Here is a 25,880-nt window from a genome sequence, read left to right on the forward strand (position 1 = left end):
TCATCATCATAAATATAAAAATACTTTGTTCACCTACAACTAAGAAAAAATTATTTTAAAAAATTACAACAGTGCTATGGCCTGTAACCTTCTAATTATCTGTGTTCTAATTAAGCCCTTGCAATTGAACTTTCTTGTTATTTAAATTAAAGTCCAGTTCTACTTTTATTTCTTGTCACACCAGGACAAAGGAGTTTGCTTGAATATTAGGAATGCTTCTAAATGTCATTTTAACAAAGCTGTCATCACCATCATCATCATCATCACCATCATTATCATCACCATCATTGCCATCATCAACATCACCAGAAACTCTGAGGAGAGACAACAATTCAAGGAGTCAGCCCCTTCCATCAAGCTCATAAGCAAAGGTGGCACAAGAAATTTTCATGGCTAAGAATCTAGTGATGATGTGGTTTTGTACATCCAGGAAAGATGGGTGTGAAGTTCATGTGTGAGCACATGAGGGCCTGGTGAGCACATCATGATAAAGCCTGAGAGTGACCTGCTGGGCCCACTGAGGCAAGTATCTTTCTCACATGAAAATCAATCAGCCTGAGTAAAATAAATGCACATTATGGGTAAAATAAAAATGTGAGATTGTGAAGAGCAAAGCAGTAACAAATTTAGTGTCAGACAGTAAACTTCACTCTGTTATTTACTCCAATTTGAAGAAAAACATAACATAATTAACAAGGTTGCATGTTTCCTAAGAATGTTTTTAACCTGATATCCTGGAATAATGACTGTCATCTGTATTTCAAAACTGACTGGGTAATCCACGTGAACTTTCATTGTTTCATGGGGAAAGAAATCCATCAGTTTGTTAAAGCTAACAAGGGCCATCAATTTTACTTATTATTTGTAGTTTCTGAACTAGTTTTTTGCTCTCCTCTTTTGGTGTCTCACATTTTCTCAGTGGTTGACACTGGCAGGGCAGTTTTTCCCCACAGGTGGCTGTCTTGGAGGAGATGCCCAGTAGTGAGTCAAAGTGATGGTCAGGAGAAAGAATAATGGGACATCAGATGTCTGTGGACCAAACAGAGAATTAGATTCACTGTACAAAACAGAGGTGCTCCTCAAAGGTGCTGCCTGGAAAATCCCCTAAATGGATCATGGTTTGGAAAAGATCACTTTGTCTTTTAAAGTTCTGTCCTTCATTTCTCTTTGGCCTCAAGTGGGCAGAGGCCCCTGCCAAGTGAGCGTCAAGTGCATCCTTCCCCTGGCTATTAGGAAGGTGGCTTTGCCCCACACCACCCAATTCTGCAGAAAGAGACATCACATGAAGTGCTTTGTGAGACTGACATATGTCACTCCATCCTCTTATACACTCTGCAATAAGTAGGCTTTCCCCAAACCAGGTTGGGGAGGGGACATGGTGACAGGGTGACAAAGGAGAAAGAGAGTGGGCTGCATAGCATTCATGGCTCAAATCACATGGCCTCTGCATTTTGTTTTAGTGTCCATGCCTCAATCTCCTCAAACTTAAAATGAGAAGAGGATCCATCAGCCAGGATAATGTGGTTGACACTGGCAGGGCAGTTTTTCCATGAAAATTACCTTGTGTGTTCAGATGTTCAAAGCTGGATATGATTGCCTAGGTGTGCCAGTGAGACACAGATCCTCATGTGAAGTTGAGTGCAGTTTCGCCACATGCAGTTGGTCCAAGGCTCCTCAGCATTGAGGCCCTGGGTCTCAAGCATGTAGTCAGCCAGGATGCCATTGGTGGTGAGTGGACTTATCCTAACTGTGTAACTACCTGAGCACAGGACCAAAAAGCACCAGCCCCCCCCCCCCGACTGCCTGATCTCAGCAGCAGCTGTGAAGTCAGATTTGTTCTCTCCAGAAAGAAATGGAGACAGGAGTCCAAGAGGTCAGGCCCCTCCTCCCACACGTAGCACTCTTTAAGGACCAAATCCAGATTGATAGTCACACTTCATATCCACAATGCATGGAACCTCAAACATGCCTCCTTCATCTTTTCCAGGTAAATTCAGGCAAGAGCACTGGGTTTGTGATCCTCTCAGCAGGTCTTTGACCACCGAGTTCCCAAACAGAGCCTTCCTCCAGTCAAAGTGAACTTTGTCCAAGGCTGTATTTTCATGAAATACCAACAACATTCCACCTTCTGACTCTGGCAGACAGTGCCAGCCTCACAAGTACCAAAGGTCCCATGCCCAGAAAGGCCTCCCTGTTGTTCTGCTGTGCTGTGCTCACCATCTTGAAATCCTCAACAATTTTATCCTTGAACCTGTGCTCTGAAAGTGCAGCCTAGTGGAACAAAGGCAGTGTACAAGCACAGAGTGCCTGTATCAGGCATGGCCATCCTCCCTCACCTTCCCAATCACCTGCAGAGCCTGCAACACACCAGAAGCACATGAGGCTGGGGCTGGCAGAATGCCTTGTCAGTCAGCAGGATGCATAGTGAGTACCGCAGGTGCATCATGAGGAAGCCAGGAAGAAAAGCTGCCTCAACAAGTTGCTCAGCACCTAACCACAGCTTGCTTTGAATGCAAAAAAAGAGCAGCAGCATTCTAAGAAATATGACTGACCAAAGAGCTGCCTAGTGGATTCCTGCCTCCTGTTACTCTAGAGTATTAGCCAACTGTTCAGGCTACAGTGAGGCCCAAGGAGGAGACTGCGGAGAGGGCAGTGCTGAGGTGCTTATCTTGCCAGCTCTCCTTGCTCATTGGCACACAAAAGGGATAAACTATTGATATCATCAGAAAGAGATAAATTTCAAAATAATTACATTGGTTGAAAGAAGCCAAAAAATAAAAGTTCATGTGATAGAATTCTATTTATGTAAAACCCTAGAATAAGCAAACTAACCTACAGTGCCAGTAGAGAGAAAGGTCAGTGGCTGGATGGAAAAAGGGACAGAGAACCATGAGGATAGAAGTACAAAGAAATTTGGGGTGATGATGGATCTGCTCATTCTCCTTATTGTGATGATGGTTTCCTGGGTGTGCACCTGTGTCAGAACTGACAAAATCATACAATTTAAACATGAAGTCTATTGAATGTCAATTAGACCTCAGTAAAACTGTCTTTAAAAAGAGCTACCTGAATTTTATAATATCTAATTTAAATTGTCCGTTTTCCATCAGCACACCGGAAATCATTCACTGCAGCAAACTTACTCATGTAACTCCTCCAAATACATCTTTCCTTTGACTTTTACTCTATATAAACATGACTGTAAAAGAAAATTACTATTGGATAGAAAATTGAAGAAATTGGTCTCCCTGGATTGCATAGTTGTCTGTTTACTGGCTTCAAATGAAGTCTGAATGTTTAGCTAAACTACCAATACTGAAGGCTCAGTCTCTGAATACTGAAAACATTACTTTTGCAAGCTGCCCTAAAGCAAATCTATAATTCAAATAAATATTTACTGCACATGTGCTCTCTGTATGGCACTGTTGAAAGTGCTGGATTTCATGCAGAATAGACAATATCAAATTACAAATTTATTCCATGTCTTCTTTTGGAATAATTTGTAAAGTTTAGCAACACTTAAATCACATGATGAAAGAATAGAAATGGAAACATGCCACAGCCTAGAACAGTGAATCTTCTGATTAAAGGTTAAAATGTTAAATTTCAACAGTAACATGACTGAAGAACTGTATCCTAACAGCTTAGAATTCCAAAATGACATATCTTAAGTGAACTCAGAAAAAAAGATTAACAATTATTCCACATACAACAAGTATAGAGTCTACCAGCTCTAAGAGGTCATTCTGGATTAGAAATATAAAAGGATGTGAAGACAGACCCCAAATGATTTTTTTTAAATACCAATAACAAACAGGAAATTTTAAGTAAATATTCTAACAGGTGGTATTAAATATAAGACTCTAAAAGCATATTTTTCATTACTGAGCTTAGCTAACTGGACCAAGAATGAAAATTACTATATCTTATAGAAGATACAACATTACTTATTCATCATAAATATAACCATCCATAGCTCTGCCACAATATTCAAGATATTTTACAGCTTAGCAAGGATATCCATTTGAAAACCATCCACTATCTTTTTCCCAAGCAATGATACTACCCTTTAAGGTTGTTTCTCTAAAAGAACCCACCATGGGCTGGGGATGTGGCTCAAGCGGTAGCGCGCTCGCCTCGCATGCGTGTGGCCCGGGTTCGATCCTTAGCACCACATTCCAACAAAGATGTTGTGTCCACCGAGAACTAAAAATGAATATTAAAAATTCTCTCTCTCTCTCTCTCTCTCTCTCCTCTCTCACTCTCTCTTTAAAAAAAAAAGAACCCACCACCTGCTCCTTTTGTGTACAATTAATTGAAGCATTTTCTACTCTCATGTATAACTGATTAGAACTAGTGAATAATTTTTTTTTTTTTTTAAAGAACCCAACAAACTCATGCCACATCCACCAAAATCTATAAAAATCACTTGCTAGTGATAACTGTGGATGGTATGTGCTTCGGATTCCCTTAGAAAGTTACTCTTCTTCTAATTTTTTTCAGGTTCTTCAGAACTGTCATGTTTTGTGTTCTCAAAGGCACAATTTTGCTAAACCATAAGCTTTTAGTGAATTTTTACTGAGATGATTACTCTGCACGTGTTCCAAAGACATCATACCCAAATTCATATCTACATTAAACACTACTAATCCTGAGAGTTCAGTAACCATGAAGCCTTAGATCATGAGCTCTGCAAGCACAATATCCAAGTATTGTCATCTTCACTGAGAAGCAGTATCCACTAAACAAAAGACGAAACCAACCATAATATTCAGTTATTGCACCTTTAAATTATTGATTTTTAGAGTTTTACAAATGAAAATGGCTTGCTTTAGGTAAATTGGTGAAAAAAGCACAGAAATTTAACTGCTTATAATTAAAATTATGAAAATTTACATCTCACCTCTGATGCTGATTTTAGTTAAAATTGTGAAATAACACCTGCTACAGCTTGAGTTCCATTGAAGCTAAGAGCCAATTTGTGGTTCCTTGAGATACCTCTGCTGTCAATTATTGCCCTCCTGTTGCATTTCACTTTGAAGAAAAACACTGTTCTGTGGAATAAGACCTACTTGTAAATTGAAATGTTCTTGGCACTCTGCTTACCAGTTGATATGCAGCAGCTCTGCTCATCCTCAGAACAATGCTATGATGGAGAATAATATAGAGAGGTAGAGTGTCACTGACCTTAATATAGTTGTCCAAGGTCACTGAGCTACTTCCTATTACTAACAGCACAGAGTATATATTGAATCTTCTATCAAGGGCGCCCCCAATGGGACCACACCTGCCAGAGAATATGGATTCATCCCACCATGAGTACCTTCCATTTAATCTCAGCAAATTTATTTTTCTCTAATTCACCTTAATCTGACCATCTGCCTTGGCATGGAGGAGAAAAAACATAGTGGCAGAGCTGGTGTGGGCAACAATTTATCTTCCAAGTTTTGGAATTCAGCAAGCAAGTCATATCTTGCAAGATCAAGATCTCTTTAGTAAAATGACATCTATGGAATGGCCTTACCAGCAATGCTATTATCAATCCTGACCATGTTTAAAATGACTTTAAATATTCAAAACAATTCTGATCCTAAATGTAGCAGTGTTTATCATGTAAGCAAATGATTCATGTAATGTTATAACACATAAGATATATAAATGAGTAATTTATCCTTCATTCCTCCCAAAAGAACTTCGTATTTCATTAATGAAAACAGAACAATGAGTTTTCTGTGGAACTGAGTATCAAACCCAGGGCCTCACACATGTGAGGCAAGCCACATCCCCAGACCAGAATGCCGGTGTTTGAATGATGCTGTTGGAGTAACAGTGTAGTGCCAGCCAAGCCTTCCACTGTCCTCTGACAAAAATTCCTATTTAACTGCTAGAACACTGATGTTTCATGGATTACATCTAGAAAAGAAGTTTACAGAAACCATATAACTTCCACCCTTTTAGAATTGCTGTACACTATATTGTACTCATTGAGATGCAGAAAGAAATGTCAATTCAGACTTCACTAACGTAGGAGCAAGAACCAGTTAAACAGCATCTACTGTTCTTTGTCCATTAAGAAAGACTGTTCAGCCAGGTTGGTGGCACGCAACTATAATCCCAGTGACTTGTAAACATGAAGCAGGAGGATTGCAAGTTCAAAAACAGCCTTAGCACTTAGTGAGGCTCTAAGCAACTTAACAGAACCCTGTCTCAAGAAAAAAGAAAAAAAAATGTTGGGGGTGTGGCTCAGTGATTGAGCACCCTGAGCTCAATTCCTGGAACAAAAAAGTCAGAAAACACAAAAACAGAATAAGCTGCACTGTATAAAATAAATTTTAGTTAATTTATCTAAGAGCTAATAAAGGTACCTCTGAAAATCCATGCTAGTCTCTGCAAAGTCATAGCAAAGAAAATAACCAATCCCTAGAGAGGCTTCTATTAATGAATGAAGTCAAGTGAATTGTCACAGAAACATAACATCTTGACAGTCACATCCCAAACTAAGCTGGTCTAAAAGTGAACTCTGTTTACTTCCTGCATTCAATCTACTCACTTGTGAAACTTGTTCTTGCACAGAAATGCTGTCATCATGGTCTACCCAGGCCAAAAACTTCTGAGGCATTCCCAACCTTCCCCTTCAGATCTAAACATCTGCCCAAGCCAGCTTGAATAACCAAAGAGGAACAGATGGCTCTGCTCCACAATCCTTCCCCACTTCCGGCAATGCTAGTGATGACGGCATGGAGCTCCCAGCAAAGCTTCTGCCTGAGCAGGAGGCACAAAACCCAAGGCTAAGAGTATTCTTGGGGGCTGGAGTTGTGGCTCAGTGGTAAGCAATGGCCTAGCATGTGTGAGGCACCAGGTTTGATTCTCAGCCCCACATAAATATAAACAAAATAAAGTTCATCAGGGGCTGGGGATGTGGCTCAAGTGGTAGCGCGCTCGCCTGGCATTCGTGCGGCCCGGGTTCGATCCTCAGCACCACATACCAACAAAGATGTTTTGTCCGCCGAGAACTAAAAAAAAATAAATATTAAAAATTCTCTCTCTCTCTCTCTCTCTCTCTCTCCTCTCTCACTCTCTCTTTAAAAAAAAGAAAAAAAATAAAGTTCATCAACAACTAAAAAAAATAATATAAATTTAAAAAAGAGTGCTCTTGGGATTTTAAAAAGCACAGCTGGAAGGGGACCCTCTTTCCTCCCTCTTGTGGGAGAGCCTGAGTATGGCCCCTGCTCTGTTGCTTAGCCCCGAGGTGTCTAAAATCATGCTGGCTTCTGTGGCATTTCATTCCTTTGAAACTTTCTTCAGAAATCTTCTTTCTTCAGTAATCCTCCTTTTAACTTATGATGATTGATTGCAGCCAAGCATCCTGACGTGTATCATCTAAACATTTCCAGTCTGTGTGTCCACCTCTATCAGCAGTGCCCTAGGTCAAGTCCTCATTGGCTCTCAACTGGACTAGTCCCACAGCCCCACAAGACTCCTGTCTCTAGTCCTCACAAACAGCCTCTGTGGTACAGATAACAGGAGGGACCATGTTCCCCACACACACCCAAACTCATCAATAGCTCTTCATTATTAAAGAAAGATCTAAATTCCTTAACAGGACTCGCCCAAATCTCTATATAAAATCTTCCCTCCAGTCAAACAGCTGTTCATTCCTTGACTCACATTTTAGCTCTGACTACCAAAAACTGCTTGGGTTTGGTCTGGAGCTCAGATACACACTCTCACCACTCTGAATTAATTAGTAAGTAGAAAGTTCCCATTCTTGAAAACCTGAAGAAATCAAAGAAATATGGCTTTCTTCCGGCTTGCTTCTAGGTATCAAAGTCATCACATTGATGTCTACATTTCATTACATCAATATCCCTAAATATTGCTATTACAAATAACTGGTGCCAACATACATAATACACAGCAGCAGCAAATGTCTGAAAGGAAGAATCATAGGCTATAACAAAAGGTTCTGATCACTGATGAGTCTCTGTAGACAGAGCACCATCATGACTCCCTGAGAGGCTTTCTCACTCAGACAGTGCCCCTCTTCCTCCACTGGTGCCACTACCCTCTGTAGAAATATGTAGCCTGGCACATGACCTCTGGTTCCTTAAGGACAGGACCATGTTCCAAGAATCTCTGGATCTCCAAGCCCAGTCAAGTCCTCAGAATACATTAGACACCTGTCGATATTTACAGAATAATGTGTGCATTCTGAGCTAAGCAGAAAAATCAAAGACATTTTTTTGATTTTAAAAAAAGTGCACTGGATATCAATTAGAAAACTTGGGCTTCTTTCACTAAATGTGATGAAAATATTTGAAAACAAAAAATATTTTTTTAATATCTCTAACCCATTGTGTAGTTAACTAAATGATCATTGTTTCTGTAGGAAAAAGAAATTAATGGAAGATGTTGAGAAATAAGGTCTGTTTTTCTTTAACTTACAGAAAATTTCAGAGAAAAATTCATAAGCAGTCAAACAACTGGTAAATTGGACTTGAACAAAAAACCTATTGGCCTTATAAGAATGAAAAGACTATAGAATAAGAAAAAAAAAATTATACTTCATATATCTGATAAGTGTACTTTTGTGTATATCCAGAATACAGAAGAACTATGATAACCAAACAAGAAAAGGACAGCTCAATTTTTAAAATGAGTAAAGAATCTGAATAGGCATTTGTCTAACAAAGATAAACAATGGCTAACAAGTGCATGAAGATATTGAATATCATTAGTTGTCAGGGAAATGCAAATAAAAACCACAATGCAATGCCACTTCATACCCATTAGGATGACTTCTATGGAAAAATACCATGGCACAATGTTAACAAAGATATGGAGAAATGGAATCTTCAAACATTGCTGGCGGAAATATAAAATGGTTGAGTCACCTTATAAAACAGTCCGACAGAGTTACTTATGGCCCATAAATTTCAATCCTAAGTATCTACCCAAAAGAAAAAGAAGTCAACTCAAAAACATAAATATTCACAGCAGCATGATCATAAGAACCACAAAGTGAAAGTCACCCAAATATCCATCAACTGATAAATGGATAAACAAACGGCAGTGTATCTATATAAGAGAATACTTTTTAGCAATAAGAGAAATGAAGTTATGATATGTGATACCTCAAAAACAGGCTAAAAAAACAGATACAAAGGACCATATATTGAATGATTAAATTTACATATCATGTCCAGAACAAGTAAATTCACAAAAAGAGAAAGAAAATTCGTGCCTACATGGAGCAAGAGTGAGTGGAGACTGACTGCTAAAGGGCATGGGTCTTCTGTGTTTCAGTATTAGATAGCTGGATAGGCACACAACTGTGTGAATATACTAAAACTCAGTGAATTGCACATTTAAGGAGTGACCTTGAAGGTAATGTGAATTATATATCAATAAAGCTGTTATTTTTGAAAATGGCTGCCCAAATCATATACTAACGCTTCTGCACAAGGGTCTGGTTGAATCACTCTGCCTGTGACAGAATAAGCTGTCAGAAAAACACACAATCTGTTCAAATGGGAAAATAATCTATGTTCCTACCAATAAATTCCTATTTCAACCAACCATAAAACCAGGTCCAAACTAGAAAGAACAAAGAACAAAAGAGCATGCAATTCAACAATTAGCTGGAAGGTTACAAAATGAAACTAACCAAAGACTGTCTAACCAACTTTCCAATTAAATGATCACTCACTCTGCCACTCTAAATTAAGCTTTATGCCTAATATAGAAAGAAACTGTTTCAAATACAGAAAATCCAACCCATTTAATATGTAATAAAGTCTTTTTTTTGTGGGGGGTAGTTGTAGATAGTCATAATTGCTTTAATTAATTATTTGTTTGTTTTTTATTTATTTATTTATTGTGGTGCTGATGATGAAACCCAGTGCCTCCCACATGCCAGGCAGGTACTCTACACTGACCCATAAACCCATCCCTGTAATAAATTCTTAATATTTATTTAAATGTAGTATAAAAATTTTAACAAATGCAGCTAACAGAAAAAATACAGAAAAAGGCCTTCATTTTTATTACAACTTCTGTTTAATCCCTCACTTTCCAGGAATATTTTTAATAGGTTTTAGGGCACAAAATTAAAGAAATTAACTCATCAGTAAAATGAAAGGCACTGTATAAACAAATTCCTGTATTTCCACAGAAAATATTCAAAAACATAAAACTTCAATATTTTAGAAAACAAATAAGATTACATCATTAGCCACAATAAGATACCAGAAGGAAAAGTCCAGTAAAACATCATTAATTTGGCCCAATAATGAAGACTCAGTAATTTCAAGTCTGTCTTCATCTAATTTCAGACTATGTATTAAGAAATAATTGCTAGGGGCTGAGGTTGTAGCTCAGCAGTAGCGTGCTTGACTGACACATAAGGGCCCTGGGTTCAATCCTCAGCACCACATATAAATCAATAAAATCAAGGTATTGTATCCAACTACAACTAAAAAATAAATATTAAAAAAATAAAAATAATTGCTAGGCAAAATAAAGTGCAAATGAAACTTGCTAGAGTATTATTTAATTGATTTTAAAAGTTTCACATGCAAATGACTTCTGCAAAAATAATAATTAAAACAAGTTACATGAATTCTTTAGAATCCTGTATTCTAATAGAAATGAAGTATATAAAATAGAGACCAAAATACTGCTTAAATCTATTAAATCATTAATTGTTCCATCTCTCTGTTTACTTTGGCTGTGAAAAACTGGTTTAGGAGTCAGAAAAGCTTCACAGGCAAGTCTCAGACAAAAACTTTTTCATTCTACTCAAAGTCTGGCAATCTAATTTTCTGCTTTTATTTTAAAAAATGTGAACCATTCAATTATATTTATTTTATATTTGGGAGCATTTAGTTTATCATTATTTTCAAACAACATATTGTGAAAAATATTGCCATGTGTATACTGAGAAACATAAACAGATCTTAAACAAGATCCAGCAGTATACTTAGTTTAAATACTTACTCTGCCCATTGGAAAAAAAAAAGATTTAAAATACAGGACTTATGTGATTCTAAAAACTAAAAGAATATAGTCCACATCAAAATTTGAAATAAAGTACCATCGAATGTTATGGCAGCAAGTGCCATACAGTTATGCACATCTAAATTTAAAAGAAACCATGTTAGTCTTCTCTAAATTAAAATGCATACTATTCTCTTTTGCATCTTTAACTTAATAATGACAATATACATCAAGCATTGGGAGGTTGAGGCTGAGGCAGGAGGATCCTACATTCAAGGCCAGTCTTAGGAACTTAGTGAGGCCCTAAGCAAATTAGCAAGATCCTGTCTAAAAATTAAAAAAATAAATAAATAAACAAAAGGGCTGGAGATGTGTTTCAGTGGTAAAGTGCCCCTAGATTCAATCCCCACTATCAAAAAATTAAACAAAGAAGTAAATAATGATTTGGGTGTCTGTGGATGCCTACCAGGTAGGTAGGTATTCAGAGCTGAATGAAAACTGGTGAATAAATCGCCAGTTGGACCATATTGTCCCAGCCTTGGGTTATTCAGTAAACAATGTTTTTTATTATTCAATGTTATTTGAAGTGAAAAGAAAAGCACTCTCAGGAAAGGCAATCTAGATGTAGTTTATGTATAGAAGACAGTTCAAAGAATAAATAGTAGGTCAATGATAAAGTTGTGAATCTGCTTCATGTGAGGCCATCTTTATATGTAACTCTTATTTGATTGAAATAAAATCTAAAGCAAACATAAAATTAAAAATCATATTTACATCTGGAAGTAATAACATCTTTGTCAGAAGGGATACGCATAGTCTTAGATATGATCGCACAATCATAGTTTTCATAACTCATAAAAACTATATTATCACCCCATTATGGAAATAATATTCTGTATGCTATTCAGCCATTTGTATCCATGTTTGAAAATTGTTAAGAAATTTATTTTGAAGGTTACTTTAGGCTTCCCTTCAGGTGAATAAAACACAAAAATTCTGCTCTTTGCAGAAGAAATCATTCTGTATTCAAAACAATTATAGCTGGTTGATCAAGTTTTCAATTTTTTTTTAATATTTACTTTTTTGTTTTTTTTTTTTTTTTCACGGTGGGACACAATCTTTTTATTTTATTTTTATGTGGTGTGCTGAGGATTGAACCCAGTGAATCATACAGTCCAGGCTAGTGTGCTACCACTTGAGCCACATCCCCAACCCTCAAGTTTTCAAATATGAACAATGAGTTAAAATCAAGGCAAAAGACCTAAAAAGAACTCAACATATTTAAATATTTTCATCACATTTAATGCCTAAGAATATCTGACATGTAAGAATCACTAGTATGTTCTTAAGGAAGAGAATTCTTTATGTTAATAAGAATGTTGAGTGAAAGAAATCTTTGAATAACACAAGATTTCCTTCAATAGTTTACAGTTGAACACACTTATAATCCCAGAAACTCAGGAGACTGAGGCAGGAGGATCACAAGTTCAAGGATAGCCTCAGCAACTTAGTGAGGCCCTGTTTCAAAATAAAATAAAATAAAAGGTGCTGGGGATCAAATTTACTAGTGAAGTACCCTTGGGTTCGATCCCCAGTACCAATAAAAAAACATGTTATCTCAAAAATGTACTTTTTTTTCCTTATTGGATTAGCAAAGTTTAAAAAGATTAACAAAACTTGGTGTGAGCAAGGGTTTTGAAAAATAGGATTCTCATGGACATTGAGGGGGACAGTTTTTACAGATAACAGCGTAGCTATATTTATCAATATTTAAAATGTATATATTCTTTGACCTGGCAGTTATACCTCTAAGAAGATAAGTGAATAAATATACTATAATCAACATACCATCATTCTCAAGAAACAAAAAAAGTAACAATATAAATAGTTATGAAAGGAGTAGCTAGATAAAGTATGATGTCTCTAAATAATAGAAAACTAGGCAGGCATGGCTGGGTTGTAACTCAGTGGTAGAGCACTTGCCTGTGAAGAACAGGGTTTGATTCTCAACACTGCATATATAAAGATCTATTGACAACTGAATAAATAATTAAAAAACAAAACTAGGCAGCCAGTAAAATAATCACCCATGATTATGCACATCAGGTTCAACTCACAAATACAGATAGATATATATATATATATATATATATATAGAACACAGTAAAAATGCCCACATAGCTTCATATAGAGAGACTGCTGTGTATTTAAAGTCTTATATATACTTTCATATCCATCAATAAGTTTCCAAAAGTGAGTTAATGGTAGCCATTTCTTTTTTTTTTTAATTTTTATTGTTGGTTGTTCAAAATGGCCATTTCTTTGTGTAGGAGTTGAGGTCTTAATTTTGTCATTATGTTGTTTTATATGGGTAAAAATTTTTCTAATTATTATAATAAAAAATCACAACAAACTTTTAAGAGAAAGAAGTGCCTCTATATCACCAAAATTACTTCAAATCTTTTCATCTTCCTATTTAAGTGGAAAGAATTCATTGAATGTTGCAAGTAAATGTAATACAGGATCTCCTTCTCTGAACCACACTTTAAAATGACAAGAAAATATAAATTAAAATATTAGAGTCAAAGAGATAGTTAAAGACAAACATCATTATTCAAACAGCCCACATTATTGGCATCCAACTTACCACCCAGAGGTTCTATGAACTCAAACACTCCTAAAATAATATCCCTTTTACACATTAAGGAAGCAGACTAATAATAATAATAATAATAATAATAATAATAATAATAATAATAATTATTATTATTATTATTATTATTTTAAAAATGTAAAATCATAAAACACTTACCACAGTAAAAATATTTAATTATTTTTCTGTCTTACATTCTTTCATAGCATCTTTATTAAGATCCTGAAAAAAAAAGTTTGGAGAAGTTAAATAGATTTTAAATGTATACATTTAATCTGATGTTTATTTCCTTTAGATTTCTGTTTTTCTGGAACTAGACAAAACAGTTCAAAAGTACTCATGGGAAAATAAGCAAGCAAGAATTCCCAGGAATATGAAAAGCAACAAGGGGAAACTAGTTTTAAAAGATATTAAAACTTTTATAAAACCAATAATATGATACTGGTATATGAAGAAAAAGACTAATAGAATACAAAACCCAGAGACACCCCAATACCTCCAAAAGTTAACAATACCATAACAGATTCAAAGGAGGGCTCTAAAATCAACAGGTGAAAATAACAGACACACAGAAAAAGATAAAGTTTAACCTATGCATCATTTTGAACACCAGAATAAATCCTAATTTGAACATTTAAATGTAAAAGTGATACCATAAAAGTACTAAAAGAAACCATGGGCAAATTCTGAAAATCTTGAAGGGCTTTCAGTGACTTAAACTCCAGATACCTGGGCTGGAGCTGTAGCTCAGTGGTAGAGTACTTGCCTACCACTTGTGAGACATTGGGTTTTATCCTCAGCACCACTTAGAAATAAAGAAAGATTTAAAAAAATCAAGATACCATATTGATTAATATATACTGTAATATTTAAAGAAAAATATAAGACTTTTGTATATCAAAATATGTGAAGGTAAATAAAAATAAGTGAAAATCAGGGGAAAACTATAATTGATATCACACAGGAATAATATCTCCAATTTACAAATTTCTAGAAATTGATAATGGGAAAAAAGCAACCCAAAACAAAAATGTGAAAAAACCCATTAACAGAGAGTTCACAAGAAAAAAAAATACAATTCGTTTTTATGCATAATATGCTCAGACTTATTAATAATGATAGCAATCCACATTAAACTACTCTATATTGATAATTCTCATCTATCAAACTGTTAACAAATTCAAGGTTTGTACACAGTACATTGGAAAGGCCCCAGAAAAATAGGAACTCTCGCATACACTGCGATCTACCCTCTTGTGTCTGTGGTATTCAGACTGGATTTACCAATCATAGGTGAAAATATTTTTTAAAAAATTGTCATGCAGGGGCTGGGGATGTGGCTCAAGTGCTAGCACACTTGCCTGGCATGTGTGCGGCCCGGGTTCGATCCTCAGCACCACATACAAACAAAGATGTTGTGTTCGCCGATAACTGAAAAATAAAAATATTAAAATTCTCTCTCTCTCTCTCTCTCTCTCTCTCTCTCTCTCTCTCTTTCTCTCCCTCTCTCTAAAAAAATGGTTAAAAAATTGTCATGCTGAACACATGCCAACTTCTTTGCTGTCACTAGTCCCTAAATAATACAGTGCAACGACTATTTACATGGCATTTATATTGTATTAGGTCTTCTAAGCAATCTAAAGATGATTTAAAAGTATGTGGAGAAAGTGCATAGGTTATATGAAAATACTATGCTTTTTATATGAGATTTAAGCATCCTTGTATTTCAGTATCCACAAAGGGGTCCTCAAACCAATCCTCCATGGATAATGAGGAGCAACTGTACTTGTGGGAGTTTAAAATGGTGCCACACCTAAAAAAGGAAGCAATTAACTAAATTATAAATGCACTGCCCACTGGCACAGCGATCCCACTTCTAGGAATGTATCCCACAGATGTACTTGCACATGTATAAAATGATATGTATACAAGCTGTTTCACTATAGTATGGTCTGTGATAAACCTAGAAACAACACAAACACCCACTGGGGGGGGGGGCTGGATAAGTAAACAAGACACTGTTTAAACACAGCTGTTTTTCTAAAAAAAATGTTTTCTATAAACAAATACTATATTCTTTCTAAATAAATACTAATAGGAAAAAATCTCAAGAGCATAAAAAGAAAAATCCATAGGATAGAATTACTTACATAGTATACTATATTTATATAAAAAAGAATAGAATACACTGGCATTTCTTCTATATAAAAGGAAACAATTCACATCTATGGGAAATAAATTAAAGGTTGTTATCTAAGAAAGAGTGGTGAAGGGGGGGGCAAAAGCAGTTGGAAATCACATTTTCCCAAGCATGCCTGTGTCATTTTAACTTTTGAACCATAAGAACATGTTATCTACATTAAAAGAATTTCCAAACATTAAAAAGAATGCTTACAGAAAGAAGAGAAAGAGACACCCATAGATAAGACTTAAAACTAAGGTTTAAAGAGATTTTTTTTTGCTCTGAAATTAGATGCTGAAAAGCAATCTTAGTGTGGTCATTGCAAAAAAGAATGCTTTCTTGCCTTTCAATCAAATTAAAGAATATGATAATCTCTTTTTAAAAAGCTATTTGAATGAGTTTTGGAAAGGGGAGAAAAATGTACAATGAGGACACTCTAGTATAATGGTTCTCCAAGTATGGTCCCTGTATCAGCAGCATCAGCATCATGTGATAACTTGTTAAAATTAAAAGTTCTCAGGCTCCCATCCAGACTTACTGAATCAGAAACTTTGTACTAGTCCAGCAATCCTGGTAATACCCTCAAGTCTGAGAGTCACATATCTTGTCTGGTTCTTCCCACAGGTTCAGGTACACCACCAGTCTGCATTTCAAAAAAGCTCCAGGACGTAGGACCACTCTTGGATAAGCAAAGCTGAAGTCCTCCTGGGGGAAATAGGTATGTAACCTTCATATGGTTGAGTTTCCCATGAAACCTGTCCTCAGTATCAGATGGAAAAAGTCCTTATACAGGCTTCCTAGCCAAGAGATATCATGGAACTACTTTCCTACATAAACTGTGTACACGGAGAATAAATGTTTTCAAATACATTCTTATAAAAACAATAACAACTATGAATCATTGAAATTCAACTTAAGGATGTCTCACTTGAAAAAAATTATAAGTGGACCTACAAACTTTTAGAAATAGGGCAAACAAACAAAAATAATCCATATTCCATAAATTCTGCCTGTGTTGTCTCAACAACTTAATCTCAAATGCATTAACTGCACACCATGTGTTTTCGTGGAAAAGCACCAAGAAGTTTGTTTTCCTCAAACCCTTTTCAAAAAAAAATTGTCCTCATGTTGATGAACACTGGTACTCCATTTGTTTTACACAAGGAGAAAGATCTGTATAGGTATCTTCTGAATAAAAAATTCTAGTTTAGCAGAGCGCAGCCCACACGCCCAGAAGGCAGGCAGCTTTGGAGCAGTAGCCCCGGCAGCAGCGGCAGGATTGGGACAGAGCTCCAGCCCTCCCTGAGCCCCAGAGCTGCCCCGGCCTCCCACCCCGGCTCCCCGATGGCGCTCGCCCACTTGTCCCCAGGCCTGCCACCCAGCACCAAGACCGGCAGCCCGAGCCCCACCCCACCCCCACCTTCCCCTTCCCGGCGCCGCCTACCACCAACCCGCTGACCACCATGTCAGTGGAGCTGGAGGAGGCCCTTCCGCTACCGGGCACCGAGGGGGCCATGGGGGGGGGGGCGGCAACGCATGGGGGCAGCGACAAGGACCGTGGTGTCTCCAAGCGTAAGAGCAGCCGCAAGAAGAACCAGCTGAGCAAGTACAGCCAGCTTCTCGCAAGTACAGTGGCTTGTCGCTGGCGTGCATCTATGCAGAGGCCAAGAACAGCTGCACCTACCTCTAGTACTTGGTGCATGGTGGTGCAGAATGACTTGCTACTGCAGGTCAACGGGACAGGCACCACTGGCTCCTTCAAGCTCCATCGCCAAAAGCAGGCAGCCAGCTAATGGAGAGCCCCTTTTCCACGCCTGTGGTACACAAACACAAGAAGCCGGTAGCAGGGCGCCAGCGGACCCCTGGCCCACCAAGAGCGCTGCAGCAGACAAGCAAGGCGCCCCCGAAGGCCGCTGCCACCAAGGCCAAGAAGGCAGCGGCTGGGAGCAAGAAGTTGAAGAAAGCAGCCAAGCCCAGTGTCCCCAAGGTGCCCAAGGGCTGCAAGTGAGAGCCCTGGCCCCACACGCGACAACGTGGAGGGAGACCGTCCCCGCTGGGCCACGACCTCACCTCCCCTACCCCACTGTGCTGCTCGGGCCTCCCCTCCCCCATGCGCAGCAGGGAGATATTTGAAACAGCCCAGGTGACGCCCTGATTGGCTCTGGCCCTTAGAAATGGCCGTCGCCATGGTTACCGCCCCACCCAGGAGCCAATGGGCAGGGCCCTGGTTGGCCAGCTGGCTGCAGCGGCCAGGCCTGACCCGCTCCCTCTGCCCGCCTCTGGGCTCGCAACAATTGCTCAGGGTGCAGGGCAGCGCAGCGCTCCCCTCCCCCCCAAGCCACAATAAAATATTCTTGACCTTTGCCAAAAAAAAAAAAAAAAAAAAGAAAGAATTCTAGTTTAGACAGAAGGATTTAGAAGTGGAACATGGTGGCACTTGCCTGTAATCTCAGCAGCCCTGGAGGCTGAGACAAGAGTCTCTCAAATTCAAAGCCAGCATCAGGGATGGTGAGGCACTAAGCAACTCAGTGAGACCCTGTCTCTAAATAAAATATAAAAGAGGGCTGGGGATGTGGCTCTGTGGCTGAGTGCCCCTGATTTCAATCCCTGGCACTCACCCCCCTCCAAAAAAAAGAAGGATATAGAAATATGTAACTTCTTTTTGCAAGTCACCTTTGAATATTATTGGGTGCTAAAAATTTACCAATGTGCTGACATTTTTAGATATTTCCTATTCCGTTGTCTCTGAGATGTCATCACCTTTAAGAAACTTATAACATTCTTATTCTATGTACCACTCAGAATAAAAATTGCCATGTGGTTATAACATGTCAATTTTAAGATTCCATCCATCTCAGATATGCATCTTAAAAATCAATGAAATGCCTTAATTATAAACCACAGAATTGTATGGTAAATTATTAGTTTTTCTTCCAATTAACTCTTATGTCTCTCAAATGTAAAACTCCATAAAGGCATGCATGTTTTGTCCATTTGACAACATTTTCTCCATGCTTAGAAACTGGAACATTTTCAATATCTTTGTAACTTGTTATTTATTTAGTTTACTTATGAATATGTGAATATGAAAAAAAAGTAATGATTTTTAACAGTATTTTTAACAGTACTGACCTCTTTTACTCTGGGACATTTAACTTGCTCAAAATAAAAAATAATAATAATTATTTTCAATTTGGCTGACTTCTCAGGTCAAAGAGATCTGGAAAAAATCGAATAAAAAGGTAAAAAAGCTCTACAATAAAAAGTACAGAACCTAAATAAAGATATTGAAGAAAACCTCTGAAGATGGAAAGATGCTACTCAATAGGCAGAATTAATAGTTTAAAAGGCCATACTACCAAAAACATCATACAGAAATAATACAGTTTCTATTAAAATCCTTATGACAGTCTTCGTTATAATAGAAAAGGCAATTATTATATATTTTTTGGTAAAATAAGAGACCCAGAATAGTAAAAGCAATCTTTAGTGAGAAAACTGAAACAGGAGGCATCATAATACCAGACCTTAAACTATACTACAGAGCTATAGTAACAAAAATGGCATGGTGTTGGCACCAAAATAGACATGTAGATCAATGGTATAAAATAGAGGACACAGAGACAAACCCACATAATTTAAATATGGTTATCTCATACTAGACAAAACATTCACTGGAAAAAAAAAGATAGCCTATTCTTTCAACAGATGGTGCTGGCAAAACTGGAAATACACATGTAGCCAAATGAAATTAAACCTACATCTCTCACCCTGCACAAAAATCAAATCAAAGAGGATCAAAGTTTTAGGCACTAGAACAGAGACCCTGAACCTAATAGAAAAAAAAATAAGCACAAATCTTCACCACTTCAGCCTAGGATCTGACTTCTTTAACAAGACTCATAAAGCGCAAGAAGTAAAATCAAGAATAAATAAATGGGATGGGTTCCAATTAAAAAGCTTCTTCTCAGCAAAGGAACCAGTAAAGTGAGGAGAGCACCTCCAGACTGGGAGAAAATCTTTACCACATGCATCTCTGATAAAGCCCTCATCTCTAAGATATATTAAGAACTCAATAAACTTAGAACCATAAAAGCAAATAAACCAACAAATAAATGGGCTAAGGAACTGAACAGATACTTTATAGAAAAAGAAATACAATTGATCAACAAATACAAGAAAAAGTGTTCCAACACCTCTAGCAATTAGAGAAATACAAATGAAAACTACTCTAAGATTTCCTCTCACTCCTTTCAGAATTGCAATCATCAAGAATACAGGCAACAATTAATGTTTGTGAGGATGTGGTGAAAAAGCCACACTCATACATTGCTGGTGAAACTAAAAATTGGTGCAACCACTATGTAAAGCAGTATGGAGAGTCCTCAGAAAACTGGGAATGGAACCAGCATTTCACCCATCCATCCCACTCCTTAGTTTATATCCAAAGAACTTAAAATCAGCATACTATAGTTCCTGAATAGATGAATGGATAAATAAAATGTTATATATATATATATATATATATATATATATATATATATATATATGTGTGTGTGTGTGTGTGTGTGTGTGTGTGTGTGTCAATGAAATATTACTTAGCTTTAAAGAAGAGTGAGATTATGGCATTTAGTAGTAATGACTGGAGTTGGAGAATATCATGCTAAGCGAAATAAGACAAACTCACATAACAAAAGGCTGAATGTTTTCTCTAATATGTGGATGTTATTTCACAATAAGGTGGTGGCACTAGGGAAGAATTGTATTACCTTAGATTAGATAGAGGGAAGTGGTTGGAGGGGAGGGGAGGGCATGTGAGGCTAGGAAAAATAGTAGAATGAAACAGACATTATTACTGTAGGTATATACGTGATTACATGACCAATATAACTCTGAAACATGTACACTCAGAAAAATGAGAAATTATATCACATCTTTGTATGACATAGCAAAGTACATAACTGCATTCTAATGTCATATATAATTAAAATAAATAAAAAACACGTTAAAATTGAAATAGATAAATGTAAGTCAAATAGTAAAAAAAAAAAACTCAACTGAAAAATGATAATACATCGAAAATCACATGAATGGACTCTTAAGAGTTTACAGTAACAAAAGACAGAATAGCTTGAATGATAAAATGTATATAAATAGCGAATTATATTTCACAGAATGGAAAAAATGAGTATAAACTGATATGTAAACTGCTATAGGAGAGGTCTTCCTTACAGAATTCACATTAATGAATGAAATAGGCAATTCTTTAAAAAATCACCATTACAATACTGTAATAATTGTTGCAGGAAATGACCACAATGGGTGCTAAAAATAATGGACAAAAGATTAAGGAAAATCAATATATTTGCATGGACTAAAATGAACATCAACCAAGACAATTATTAATTTAAAAAGAAAATTATTAACTTTAAAGTGGAGAATTAGACGAATCACCAATAAACCAGGCATGGTGGTGCACACTTATCACTTGAGAGTTTGAAGCAGGAGGATCACAAGTATGAGACCAGCTTCAGTAAATTAGTGAGAATCTCAACAAGTAAGCAAGACCCAGCCTCAAATAATAAACAGGACTGAGGATGTAGCTCAGTGGTAAAGTGCTCCTGATTTCAATCTCAGTACCCCAAAAAAAGAAATCACCAGTATATGACTTATCAACATTATATGTCCTCTGATATAATTCATTGAGAAGGGCACCATGGTCACTATTATGTTATTCTCAGCAGAAACAAATATACTCAAAGTAGTCACAAAAAATACCACAGAAACCAAAAATGAGTGACACAGTCCAAAATATCTGAGCAGGACTTTTTAACATAGGAAGGTCATAAAAGAAAAAGAAAGGAGCCGTGGTTGTGGCTCATTTGTAGAATGCTTGACTAGTATGCATGAGGCACTGGGTTTGATCCCTGGCACCACACAAAAAATATAAACAAACAAAATAAAAATATTGTGTCCATCTACAACTGAAAAATATTTAAAAAAAGGAAAGACTTTTAGTCCTTCAACTAAAAGACTTTTATCGTTTCAAATTTTCACAGATTGGAGGAGGCTACAGACACATGACTATTAAATGTAATGTGGAATTTTGAAACATAAATTGGACATTAGATAAAAAAAACAAGTGCAATAAAACAAATCATTAAGTTAAAATGATTGTAACGATATTAATTTCTTGATTTTTACCATTTTTGTTAATATTAGGGCAAGTTCAGTGCAGGATATATGAGAACCTTCTGCTGGTTTTACAGTTTTGCTGTAAATCTAAAATTCACTCAAAATGAAAAATAAATTAAAGATATTAGTGATACATTAGAATTCCTTTTGACATAATTACAAATGCATGGGGTATGATTTGCTCCAGTTCTGTACTAAATTCTTACCCTCATCCTCTCCTCCTCCTGCTCCTTTTCCTTTAATGATTTTTCTGCTAGTTACTTACATTTATTTTTCTTAATTACTGTCTTGTGGATATACATACAGATATACACTGTATTATTGTGGATATACACTGTACTATATTAATATTAGACTTCTGAATGAAAATGTAAGAACTTTCAAAATAAAAAGTATATATTTTCCTATGGCATTGCTGTTTCACAAAGCTCTAATATGACAACCTTTAGTGATACACTAAGTAGAAAGTGATATGAATTTAAAGTCTTCAGATTAAAAAAAGAAAGTCAGAAAATAGGCAAGTAGAGCCATAATATATCTAGTATAAATAGTTAGATGCTTTAAAAACAAATGAGAACTTAAAATTAGTCAAACATTTTCAAATTCATTTTCTCCAATGAAAATCAGAGCAGATTCAGTTTGTGATAAATGTCTAATTACATCTACTTTCTATCTTATTTTAAGCCTATGAAATAATCTCAAGTAATGTAGCATTAAGTAAATCACAGGGAAAATAGAACTTATAAAAAAGTATAGAGAATTTTTGTTTAAGATTTTTTACAGGGCTGGGGATGTGGCTTAAGCGGTAGCGCGCTCGCCTGGCGTGCGTGCGGCCCGGGTTCGATCCTCAGCACCACATACAAACAAAAATGTTGTGTCTGCCGAGAACTAAAAAATAAATATTAAAAATTCTCTCTCTCTCTCTCCTCTCTCACTCTCTCTTTAAAAAAAAAAAAAGATTTTTTACATCATAACTTTACTTAATTACTTTATTTATATATGGCACTGAGTATTGAACCCAGGGCCTCATGTATACTAGGCAAGCATTCTATCACTGAGCCATAACCTTAACCCATATTAGGAATTCTCTGATATGGAAAAGCACTAAAAAATTATTAATCATAACACATACTAAAATAAAAAGCAATAATTCAAATCCTCTTACCAATTTCAGCAGGTCTGATTTTGTTCCCTCAAATGCTAAGTTCTCTGAGTCTTGACAGGTTTCTTATGTCCTTTTCTACATTAGTTATACGATTAAAGCAAAGGTAGAGAGTGGTGAGAGAATCTAACCTATACACCACTGAAGGGATTTCTCTCAGTTTATTATGCTGTAAATCAAGCAACTGCAGCTTCTTCATGTTATCAAGAGAGTCAGGCAGACTGGTAAGTTAATTTTTACTTAGAGACAGTATCATGAGATTTACTAGACAGCCCACCACTGCTGGGAGGGACTGCAGTTTGCTACTGTATATGTAAAGTTCTGTTAATTGAGTCAAGTGTTTGATTGATGCTGGCAATATGTGCATAGACCTCTTGGATAAGTCCAAACACACTGAATTCTCTTCCAGGCATATATTGCTCTTTAGTCACTTCTGCATTACTGGATTTTTTTTTCCTAGTCCCATGTGCAGGACTTAGCCACTCAATCGTATTGTCAACTGAAAAAGCCATCCCTAGTTGGGCAACACTGGAGATTTTTGTCTGTCTTTGTCATCTTTCCCTTTGGTTTTAGATTCTTTTTCATGGCTCTCTGTCCCCAAATCTCCAAAGGCCTTTGCCACCTTTTTTCTTTCCTTGACTGATGGTACTTTGGGCTCTTTCTTTTTAGAGTGTTTTATTTCCCTAAACTACTAACTCATGGTGACTTAAACTTGGAAAAAAAAACACAAACTTTTACATTATTTGCTAGCAATCAAATTCAAAGATGAACAGACACCTTACACAACACCTGTCTGTCACATGTTGGATCTAAAAGCACTATTACCATTTCTGACAACTCATTCCAACTGGTAAAATGGTGCTGGTCAATCAATGATTTATTAGAATTTCTGAAATATAATAGAGAATATTAAATTACCTTCTGTTAAAATTTACATTAAGTAAATAGCCTCAGAAAAACAATCTTAAAGTGAAGATTGCTGTGGAGAGCAGTGACAGAGAATGGGAGAGTTGTGTCTGAGATTGGGGTCTCTGATGACCTCATGGCTGTGGCATACCTGTTACCTGGGAATGTTTTTGTGCAAAGGTGCCAGAGTCCCAGTGGCTATACACTGCATGAGGAGACTCTGTCCTAGAGACTTACCAGCCTCAATCTTGATCTCAGACACACAACTACTGGGAACAGAGGAACTCTCTTGCTAGAAAACCTTGATGTTTCACCAGTCTGCTGCACCTGGACCTGTGCACCTAACAGTAACTTCAGACAATGGACTTTCTTGAGAACTACACAAAGCTCCTAACATTGCACACTGCAATTGTGGAATGCAACTGTGAATAGTTGCATGATATTGTTAGCCATATAAAGATATGAGTACAAAGAAAGATGCTGATGAGGCATATATAAATAAAGATTGCTGGAAGATTTCTTTAGACCTGCTTCTCCATCAGAGAGCAGCATTCCACCTGACCCCAGCTTTATCTTCAAAAACATTTGTCTGTGTGTGAGTTTTTATTTTTCTTATCCTCCTTTGCCCCTTGCTAAAACCTGCTACTTTGGACACAATGGTCACAGAATTTTGCCACCATCCTATTACTTGATACACTATTTACCGAACCCTTTATTATGTAAAATCCATTAAATTAATAGATCAGGCCCTCCCTTCAAGAAATTTGTAATCTAATAGGGGATTTGTAAATTAATATGCATATTAATTTTATATGGACATATATAAAAACAGCACTATGCAATATATATATATATATATATATATATATATATATATATATATATATATATATTTACTATGACAATGAAGCACAGAAGTATTTTTAGGTAACTAGTTTTTTATCTTGTAAAAGAAAAAAAAATAAAAATTTTAAAATGAACAGCATATATCCACAGCCTATATTCCTAACCAGCACCCTAAAATTTCTCTATCTGCAACTAACTATAGCTTTAGAAAACAGGAAGGAGAGGGTCATTAAAATACAAAATACTTGTATGAAGATGTGAATTTGGTGTTAACATACCTTATATACAAATAGAGATATGATAAATGGTGGTATAAAGGTGAATTAAGAATTGTATGCAAAAAAATAAGAGAAAATAGGAAGGGTTTCAAAGTTGATAAAAGAATGGACCAGAAGTGTGACAAAAGAACAAAAGGAACAAAATGATATGAATGGGAAAAAGTAAATAGTTCAGGTAAAAGAGTATTAAAGTATGCACTGCACTCTAATTGATTCTCATACAGGTATATTGGAGGGCTCACTCCTGACCAACCATGACAGAGCAATCTCCAATGATGTCTGTATTCTAGGAAACAGGAGAAAGATCAATAACAGGAAAATTTCAAAAAGTTCACTGGAGAAGAAAAGGTAAGTAAAACCTTTGTGAAGGGCATCAGTCCTCCCTAAGCATTTTTAAATTTAAAATAAATTATTCTTATTTTTAACTCTTGTTAACTCTGATAAAACCACTTGGTTGGCATGCATCAAGCCTCTGGGTTTGATCATAGGAATGGGGTAGTCACTTAAATTATGTTTATTGCCAATCTCTTAGTAGCAAAACTTCTCCAGGTAAGTGCCTCTGTGTTTCATACATATAATAATTATTAGGAGATGAATTAAAGTTAATGGACCAAGTTCTCAAATAATATTTCACCATTTCCTTACTGAGAAAAAAATATC

The 25,880-nt window shown here is 36.4% G+C and overlaps 1 protein-coding gene and 1 long non-coding RNA gene across 2 annotated transcripts in view; both read left to right on the forward strand.

Annotated features, from left to right (window-relative positions):
- The window catches only part of LOC308631121, a 1,170,527-nt gene that overhangs the window by 604,469 nt on the left and 540,178 nt on the right, over nucleotides 1–25,880 (forward strand). The gene's annotated exons all lie outside the window — the stretch shown is intronic.
- LOC308630477 (histone H1.10-like) lies at nucleotides 17,297–17,841 on the forward strand (the record flags this gene model as incomplete). Its single annotated transcript, XM_081260602.1, has 2 exons — nucleotides 17,297–17,614; nucleotides 17,668–17,841. The coding sequence occupies 2 exons, from the start codon at nucleotides 17,297–17,299 to the stop codon at nucleotides 17,839–17,841; spliced, it is 492 nt and encodes a 163-aa protein (XP_081116728.1).

Source organism: Spermophilus citellus (assembly GCF_964194105.1).
Source record: "Spermophilus citellus genome assembly, chromosome: 11".
Classification (NCBI taxonomy): domain Eukaryota; kingdom Metazoa; phylum Chordata; class Mammalia; order Rodentia; family Sciuridae; genus Spermophilus; species Spermophilus citellus.